Below are 9,735 nucleotides of genomic sequence, written 5' to 3'. Positions count from 1 at the left end.
ATTTTCTTCTCATTAGAACTATTGTTTTTTTTCGTTTCGTTTTTTTCGTAGCTTTTTTAAAATTTTTTTTGTAAAATGATCTTTATGTTTAATATTTGAAGTCTAGTTGTCTGTAAGTGTAAGGTTAAGGGATAGATTGAGGGTCAGAGGGGAACTGGCTCTTGCTTTCTCTCTTTGCACAGAGGTCACGTTTACTTGGTTTTGTTTAGTTTTCTTTCTTTGTTTTGTTTGTTTTTGTTTTTGTTCAGTACATTGTTTTTGTTTTCTTCCTGTTTTCTTTTCGTTTTGGACTGGCTTTGACGTGAGTGCATTCTTCCATATGAGTCTTTCTTGAGTTTCTTTTTTCAGATGGTAGAGTAGACTAACACTAACACTAACACAAATCACGGTCACGTGTAGATGAGACTGCGTGCACAACGTTCCGGCTATTTTTTCTGAAGTGACCACCAAAAACTGTTGTCTCCATTAGGGAGTGGGAATGAGGGAAATGCCCGCCTCGTGACTCATTTGGAGCAGAGGAAGTTAGGATCTAAACTATTTTGCTAACCTTTAACCTTCTTGTAATGTTCTGGAATGTGTGTTGTGTTCTCTGTTCTGTTGTGACTTCTCTGTCTCTATCTCTGTCCTTGAGTGTCTTCTATCCTGATCTCAACTCTAACCGGTTACTAACCATATGGCGTCAGTTTGTTAGGAACGGGCATGGGACAAAACAATCTATTTCAAGAAAAGATTGAAGGCAAAAGTCAAAAACATTTTTAATGCAGCCTACTTCGGTGTGACGGTCTCAAGCCCGTGAAATGCGGAGAGAAAATGTTTAAAGCTGAAAACGATAAGATTTCTGAGAATTCCAGGTACCCCTCGGCTGACCAGAACGAATTTTTAAAATTCAATATTGTCTCAGTCGCATCTTCTCTTTTTTTCTTCTTCTTCTTACAGATCTTGCCTTTCTATCGCTTACTAATGCCAATACAAACAATTATATCAGCATAAACAGACCCCATTCTTACATAGAGACGTTGCTGATGAAAAGCTTTCGGCTGTAAAAAATTCCGTCACGGTCCAGGCTTGAAACTTGGTTCTCTGGAAGTCACTATAATTATTCTGATTTGGACGAGTTACCCTCTTTGTATTTTATTCGTCGATAAGTCGTTTAGGCCATCTGTGTATTTATTTCTTTGTCTTCCTCTGCTTTTCTTTCCCTCCATCTTCCCACACAGAAGCAGATTCTCTTGCTCATTTGATCTGTTCATGTGGCCAAAGAATCTTAACTTTTTCTGATGGTTCTGATTATTGATCTTTTACAACCTGCCATTTGGAGCAGTTCCCTATCTATTTTTGTCCCCCGTTCTGTCCATGAGATTCTGACTATTCTCTTGAAATGCCACATTCCAGCGGCCGCCAGTCATCTCTCTGTGTCTTTGTTTAGAGACCTGCTCTTGCATCCTTACAAAAAGATTGACCGTACGTGCCCTTTCGGGGTTCTTATTTTTGTGTACGCTGTAATGTTTCTGTATAAGAGGACAGGTTTTGATATTGACGAAAGTTTCTTAAGATATTGCAATCCGTTTATCTCTATCTTTGTATCCCCTTTTGATTGTGGTGCAATTGAGCAACCTAGGTACTTGCATTTTAAGTTGTTAACTGTTTAATTCTTTTGTTCTTACATGTGTTAAGCTTACTGCAGACTATCACGTTTTGATATCACCATACATTTCGTTTTCTAGGTATTCTGTAGTAGGCCTTTTTCTTCGCTTTTTCCTGTCACTCTAGTTAGAATCTCTGGGAGCTTAGAGTCAGAATCAGCTATCAAGACTGTGTCATCAACGTACCGTAGGTTGGTAATATTGTTACCGCCTACCTTGATTCTTTGTATATCACTGATGTTACGCAGTATCATTTCGTCGTATAAATCGAGGAGATCTGGAAATAAGACACATCCTTGTCGTTCTTCTCTACAGATTGTCAGGTATTCACTGAGCTTGTTCTCGACCCTGACTGCTGTCTGTTGTTCCCAAAAGAGGCTTCTCAGGATTCTTAGGTCTTTTCCATCTATGTTCGGGTCTGTTAGGATGTTGATCGTTCTGTCTGTCTCACTTTGTCAAATGCTTTAGAGTAATTTATAAAGTAGAGGCAAAGGTCTTTCTAGACCTCAGTTCATCTTTCCATGAGCATCTTAGGGCGAAGGGGACATTTCAGGTACCGTTATTTGCAGTAAACCGAAATTCATCCTCATCAATGCCTTTCACCCTTGGCAGGGTATAGGCCACATACAAGCTCCTTCCATTTATCTCTGTCCTGGGCCATCCTCCTTAGCTCATTCCAAGTGGGTTTCATCTCTCTCATGTCCCTTTCACACATCTCCTCCATGTTTCCCGTGGCCTACCCCTGCCTCGTGCTCCCTGTGGGTTCCACTGCAGCGACTGTATTGTGATGTTTCCGCTGGGCTTTCTGAGTGTGTCCAATCCATCGCCACTTTCTTAGTCCTATTTCTACTTCTATACCTTTTTGTCCTGTCCTTTCCCACAGCTCTTCGTGTCTTATTCTATCCTGCTACTTAATTCTTAGGATACTCCTCATACACCTGTTGATGAAAGTCTGGACTTTACGTAGAGGAGCACAGACTTGACATTGGAATTAAAGAATCGAATCTTGGTGTGCAGTGAGATGAAAACGAAACTGAGTTTCAGAAATTTCAGGAAGTATTCAATTTCTCATTCTTTCCATTAGTACACGCAGGAGGACTTTAGTAAGATGCTTCATAAGACTGATTGTCCTGTGCTGCTCACATTCTGTTGTTCCAGCTTAATTTTTTTTTTGTCGAAATGCTATTAATATTGACATCCTCAGATCTTCTGGCATCTCTTCGGTGTTGTATATGGTGTTAAGCAATGCTGTCACTTCTTCGATCTCACCTCTTCTAGTGCTGGGATCTTTTCAATAAGTTTGTTTTCTGTGTCTGGCGCTTTGCCATAAAGTGCAAACTTTCTATAATGACATCATAGGGACCAGAAAAAAGTGACGTTATAGAAAGTTGTCGTTATAGAGAGCCAACAAAGAATATTACTAATGATATTATAAGGAAAACATCGGAACCTTGGGCACCATGTCGCTATACAGAAGATGTCGATATATCGAAGGTCGTTATAGAGAGGCTGCACTGTATTTCGTGTTCCTCATGGCGTCTTGTACCTCTTCTGTTACAGAAATGTTGACGTCAGCCCTCTATTGGCTAAATGCATGAAAACTATTAAGATAAATCGTGTACATCCGACTTTCAGAAAAAAAGAAAGAAAAAATACTATTGCATTGTAATGTTGATTGAAGCAAATGTGCTGGTTCATGTAGATTTATTTTCTCACAAAGCAATATTTTTTTACGTAATTAACGTCATATTGTGTAATTTATTTACAATGTTTAATATGAAAATCATTAGTGATGAACAAAACCAGACATTGACAAAAAGACAGGCACATGGTCTTGCCAAACACGTTTACCAAAAGAATGTATAGGCTGTATGTCAAACGTTTCCTCACGGGAGAAAAAGGATTTCTTACTTTCTGTCTTTCTGTCAGTCTGTCTTTCTGTCTTTCTGTCTTTCTTTCTTTCTTTCTTTCTGTCTTTCTGTCTGTCTGTCTTTCTTTCTCACTTTCTTTCTGTCTTTCTGTCTGTCTGTCTGTCTGTCTGTCTGTCTTTCTTTCTGTCTTTCTTTCTTCCTTTCTTTCTTTCTTTCTTTCTTTCTTTCCTTCCTTCTTTTTTTTTCTTTTTTTCTTTTTTTCTTTCTTTCTTTCTTTCTTTCTTTCTTTCTGTCTTTCTTACACACACTGTTGTTTAAGTTTAAAGAGCTTTTTCCATGAAATTTGCACCAAAGTTTGAACATTTTCACTCTTAGTCATAACAATAACACAGCCTGTACCTGAGTCATCGAAAAATGTAAATTAATAATTACCTGTAGCTGCAATCAATTGTAAATTGATAATAACATGTAGTTGCAATAATTGTACATCATAATCTTAACTGTTCATGTAACTGGTTAAAAAAAAGTTTAAAAAAGAATATACAAATAAATAAATAAATAAATAAATAAATAAATAAATAAATAGATAGATAAATAAATAAATCAACCTATCAATCAATCAATCAATTAACCAATCAATCAATCAATCAATCAATCAATCAATTAACCAATCAATCAATCAATCAATCAATCAACCAATCACTATAACAATATTTATATAATGCCAGGGCAAATTATTTAAAAAATTGTTAAAGTTTCTTCTTCTTCCTCGTTCTCGATGACAGCAGCTAGACAGTCAGTCAAATGTAGCGCACAAACTGTGCAGTTGTGGCGGCGTCCATCCTTGTTATCGTCATGTCTCACGTCACAAGCAGTTCGGTTAACTTGCGTAGTGTACTGTTCCGACTTCTCTGTTGACATCCAACCCGTGTCGCTCATGTGGCCTTTTGCAGTTGCGAGAGCCGCAAAACCTTACAAAAACTACTAAAACTAAGATCATTTCTGTAGAATTCTGTTTAATACGTGCACATTTACCTGTCTAGTTTTCTTCTCAAACCTGGCCATGCACAAACTCAGTCGAACGGGCATCTCCCCAGATTTGAGACTTCTTTCTAAAGATAGAAAAAGTTAATTTTCAGTAAGACATATTATTATTATTTTTTTAAATCACTGATGTAACTTTTGAGGGTCAAATTGAACACCACTTAGTTTGTCCACTGTGTCTTGTCTTTACAAGTGGCCGGTCTTTGTTCCTGGCTGAGGGATGACAGACGCTGGTGATATCGCAGATAATGCGTACGATGTTGGTTCAGGGAAGGAGCCATTTATACTGCGGGAGGATAATATGAAATAGTGACATTATTGGTGATGTGTTAGGTGGTGCTGTTGTTGTTGTTGTTGTTGCTGTTGTCATTTTTGTTTCTATTGTTGTTGTTGCTGATTTTATGATTGATGGCGTTGTTATTGGTATTATATGTGTTGTTGTTGTTGTTGTTGTTGTTGTTGTTGTTGTTGTTGTTGTTGTTGTTGTCGTTGGTGTGTGTGTGTGTGTGTGTGTGTGTGTGTGTGTGTGTGTGTGTGTGTGAGCCCATCCTTCCGGATTGTTTGGAGACCCAAAGAGTGTGCTTTTCGCCAGGGCCACCGCCTCTCTTGGGTAGCGGGTGAGGCAGTCCAACCTCCCTGAATCCTCCCCAAAGAGATGCCACCGCCGGACCTCCGTGGTGGGGCATGTCTGCTGCCAGTGCTCCAAATCTTGGGGCTCCTTGCTACACAATAGACAGAGAGGGTCCGATGTTTTGTCCATTCTATTTTTGTAGGCTCACAGCCCAGAGAAATGACCAGTCCTGATTTTTGCCACTAGTGACTGGTCTCTTCGGGACTTAATTTAAGCCTCTCGTTTTGAGGAAACTGCCCTGTATTATTTCCTTTGTCCGCGTGTAGGATATCGGAGGGTCTTTTTGATCTGGGCGCATGTAAAAGTGTTATCGTTATTGTTGTCACGACAGTTGGTCTTTTGTGTTTGGTTCTGGTTTTGATGTTGTTCTCAGTTCTGCTATAATCGTGGAAAATTCCATTGTGTGGCTCTAATTCGCAAACAATGAACCGAGCACCCTCCCACTGTTTTCATACCAATACACAAGTGCGCATGTACACAAGTGCGAGGAGTGGTCAGGCGTGTCTCAAACCAGCTCCTCATGGAGACAATTAGCAGGAAGACCCTGAGTTGGACGCTGGAAAGGAGAGATGAGCAGCTATGGACATGTGCCGCCTGCTATGAATCTAGCTCTGGATCCAAGTAAATCCAAATAACAAGTGCTACGCCTGTTTCATTATAGAGCGCATCATTTGACTCAATTTAAGCGTTTATGCGCCCCCATCGAGACAATTTAGATTATTTAGGATGTAGGCTTCGACCTACAAAATGAAACAGATACTCACAAAACATCAATCTGTCACTGGAAACAAGAAAAAGAGTACTGAAAAGTTACATCCAGCCAATCCTATTGTACGGGTGCGAAGCACGGACAATCAATAGACAGCTGGAAAGAACAATTGAGGCGACAGAGTTGTGGTTCATAAGACGCATGTTGCGTATCCCATGGACAGCTAGAAAACATATGAAAAAGTCTTGGTTGAAGCAAATTGCAGACAAGAGCTTATGACGAATATACGACAGCGACTGGCAAATTTCATTGGGCACAGAATGCGTAAAGAAGAATGGAGGATATTGTAACAACAGGCAAGTTTGATGGAAAGAGAGGCAGCAGCAGACAGAGGTAAAAGATACTGGACAAGATGACAACATGAATGGGAGCAGCAAGAACAACAGACACCATTGCTGCAACGCAAGACAGATGTAAGTGGAGGTCTATGATCGCCCACGCCAGTCGGCAAGGCACCGGATGATGATAAGGCTTCGACCTCACCTGTCAGGGCCAACCCAGGTGGAGAGAGAGGAAGACACGTTCTTTGTAGAAAGACCTCGTTACTCGATAGAAATTCTCCCAATACGGAAATTGGAATCAGGCCTTCAGCTAAAGTGAAGCGCGTAAACGCAAAAGTGCCCCTCGATTTGTTTTTCTTTCAGACTTATTCGATCTCACCTCTCTCCTTTTCTCGGTTTTACGTCTGAGAACTACATGCCAACCAAACGGCCACAATTTTCACCTATTATCCGATCTGTCTTATCTGTAGTTAGCCGCACACGACCAGTGTCTGAGTAGTTTCCAACTCTATCTCTATCTGACTTCCTCTCTGCTCCGGGGACGAGCGTGTTTGTGCAAGCTTTGACGAATTTAAAAAAAAATCCGAACGGAATGTTGCTTGTGCATCAATTTATACCCTTAGAACGTAGAACAGTAATCTCTCTCCGACTCACCCCCCACCCCTTATCTCTCTTACAAACACACACACACACACACACACACACACACACACACACACACACACACACATCCCTACACCCTGCGTACACACTCCTGAAAGCTATACATACATTCATATCATACTTACTAGCTTCTAGCACCAAGAGGAACGATGGTTTCAGCGTTGGCCTGACTCTGCTTCTGTTGTCTCATTCTGTACTGTCTGACAAAGTAGACACCAATGGCAGTAGCCATCACAGCAACCACGGCCGCACACACTCCCCCGACAGTGCCGTAGTACTTGAAGCCAGAATCTTCTCCTGGGAAAACACACACCGTGATCTCAGGGATATATCTTGTACACATTGAAACTTTCGACTTGGCGGAACTACAGGGTGATAAAAAAGCAACCAAAAAAAAAAAGCAAAAACACCCCAAAACCAAACAAACAATAAAAGAGGCATAAAGTGGACCATCTTCTCCACCCTCGAGGATCTTGACTTTGCCGACGACCTTGCACTACTCTCCCATTCCAACCAGCACATGCAGGAAAAAAACAAACCGACTCCACAAATACGGGCTCCAGATTGTGTTAAAAAAAGCCAGAAGAAGACAAAAGGGATGACACTAAATGTGGGCTCCCCAACGCTGATCAGGGTGAACAAAGCAGACCTGCCTATAACAAACACATTTACCTACTTAGGCAGCATAATCACAACTGACGGCGGCACAAAGGAAGACATCATGAATAGACTCAGCAAGGTAAGATCTATACACAGAAGCATGATCAACATCTGGAAGTCAAGACAGTTTAGTATACAAACCAAGTTAAACAGCTGTGTACTTTCCACACTCCTATATGTAGCTGAATGCTGGAGGATGACTGATCATGACCGTGCCAAGCGATCTTCCTTTCATACAACCAGCTTACGCCAAATACTCAGAATCTTCTGGCCCGACAAGATTTTCAACACCGATCTATTACAAAAATGTAGGAAAGAGGACATGACCACCATAATAAAAAGGAGAAGATGGAGATGGATTGGACATGTTCTGAGAAGAGAACCAGACTCTATTGTGAAGACTGCACTCCACTGGACACCCGAAGGACGTCGCAAAAGGGGCAGACCCAAAGTGACCTGGAGACGCACAGTAGAGTCGGGCATGAAGTCCTGGGATCATTCGTGGGTAACGCTGACCAGGATGGTCCAAAACAGACAGAGCTGGGGATCCTTTGATTCTGCCCTAAACGCCAGATGGCGTAATGGGTAGTAAGTACGTAAGTAAACAATTAAAAAAACAACCAACCGTTAAACTTTTACTAACTAAAAACAAAGCTGACTTATTTCAAAAGGACTCACCACTTCGACTTCCTTTCCCTGATCGATCAACGGCTTGCAGACGGAGCCGAAATCTTGCGCCAGCCCATGGAGCGTCAGAATAACTCGGTCAGCGTCTATTGCAAATGTCTGGCCCTCAGAGTTGCTGCACAACTGGATGGCCATAGAATACATAGGTCTATTCTTAGCAGAAATCCTCTCTGGAAAGAAACATTATTAGACGGGATCTTAAGAAACGTTTGAGGATCTCGAAACCTAAAAATCCCATCTTTCCAGCAATTGGTACCTGGCGACTCTACAAGCAGAAATAATTTCAATACTGAAAATACTTTTAAAAAAAAAGAAAAAGGATAAATTCCTATCTGCAATTCTACAGTACATTTCTATTAATCTGTGTAAGAATTTCTCAAAAATATAACCTATTCACTCCAGTGAACCATTTCAAGAAACATGATTTTACATTAGAGCAAATAGCAAAATAATACTGTTGTGTTAACAAGGTCACTCTTTCTCTTCACAGATGATTAGTCTTCTTTAATTAAAATGTACACAAACATGACTTGTTGCAAAAGAGAAAGATATATTCATTATTTTTTATTCGCAACTGCATAGGGTCAAATGAGTGCGCGGGTCTCAAGTTAGTTGTTTTCACATTAGTTCACAGCACGGTATGGTTTGACTTTGTAAAGACAGAATGGATAAAGAAGTTAAAAATTCACGGTAAAAATCAGGAATTAAAACTATCTCACATTGTTAAAACCATTTTTTTACATCTTTTGAAAAAAAGACCAGCGGTCTTTGTAAACAATTCTGTTAGGATCAACTATGGAGAACAAATTCTTTAAATTAGTGCATGTTAAGTATTTGCTTGGGACTGTCCTAAATCCAGACATTGTATCAGGATGTGCTCGATCATTAGGTCATTAAGCCGTCACTGCATTGGGCATAAACTCTTTTTTACTCCCCCCCCCCCCCCCCCCGCATCAGGAGGGATCTGTGTCTCGGGGAGGGGTGCCCAACATTCACATTGGGTGAAAAAACTTCATCTCCTCAGGGGAGGCCCTAAAGTTTAAGCTTTTCTGGCCAACCCCAGACCGTGTGTGTTTTCTTACACGCGCGGAAGAAGGAGCCCGTTAATTTGGATGCATTCTCCAGCTAAGGGCCAGCGAAACACCACTGGATACGGCTGGGAAGTAAGCAGCTCGGGTCTTGGGAACAAATATTATATTCTTGAAGAGGAAGACAAGCACCATGCGGAGGGAGTTGGGACTATTTTGAGCAAGCATGAAGTTAACGCTAGATCTTAAGCTTGTTCTTTGGGAAATATATCCCGCCTTCTTGAATAGATAATAAACGAGATATTTTGACTAAAAGAGGTGACAACAATAAGTGTGTTTCAGGATGGTGTGTGACAACAATAAGTGTGTTTCAGGATGGTGCATGGGGGGGACAACAAATAAGGGGGTTCAGGATGTGCATGGGGCGGGACAACATTAAGGGTGGTTCCAGAATGGGG

General features: G+C 40.8%; 1 protein-coding gene across 3 annotated transcripts in view; it reads right to left on the bottom strand.

Annotated features, from left to right (window-relative positions):
• LOC101849086 overlaps window positions 1–8,295 on the bottom strand; it is a 77,382-nt gene extending 69,087 nt beyond the window's left edge. The window contains exons 1-2 of one of the 3 annotated variants that reach the window (XR_001185321.2): window positions 8,241–8,295; window positions 7,028–7,199 (exon numbers count right to left, since the gene is read on the bottom strand). Coding sequence is in view for 2 of the 3 variants with exons in the window: in XM_013088807.2 (XP_012944261.1) it covers window positions 4,745–4,844; window positions 7,028–7,245 (318 nt within the window). In the remaining variant the exon portion in view is untranslated. Of the gene's footprint in view, window positions 1–4,347; window positions 4,845–7,027; window positions 7,391–8,240 lie in introns of those variants that run through there. The other 2 variants (XM_013088807.2, XM_013088806.2) reach the window with 2 other exon arrangements.
• Window positions 8,296–9,735: the final 1,440 nt, after the last annotated feature.

This window comes from Aplysia californica, unplaced genomic scaffold, assembly GCF_000002075.1.
Source record: "Aplysia californica isolate F4 #8 unplaced genomic scaffold, AplCal3.0 scaffold00815, whole genome shotgun sequence".
In the NCBI taxonomy this organism is placed as follows: domain Eukaryota; kingdom Metazoa; phylum Mollusca; class Gastropoda; order Aplysiida; family Aplysiidae; genus Aplysia; species Aplysia californica.
Note: the sequence above shows the minus strand (reverse complement) of the source record. Positions and strands in the feature narration are given on the sequence as shown.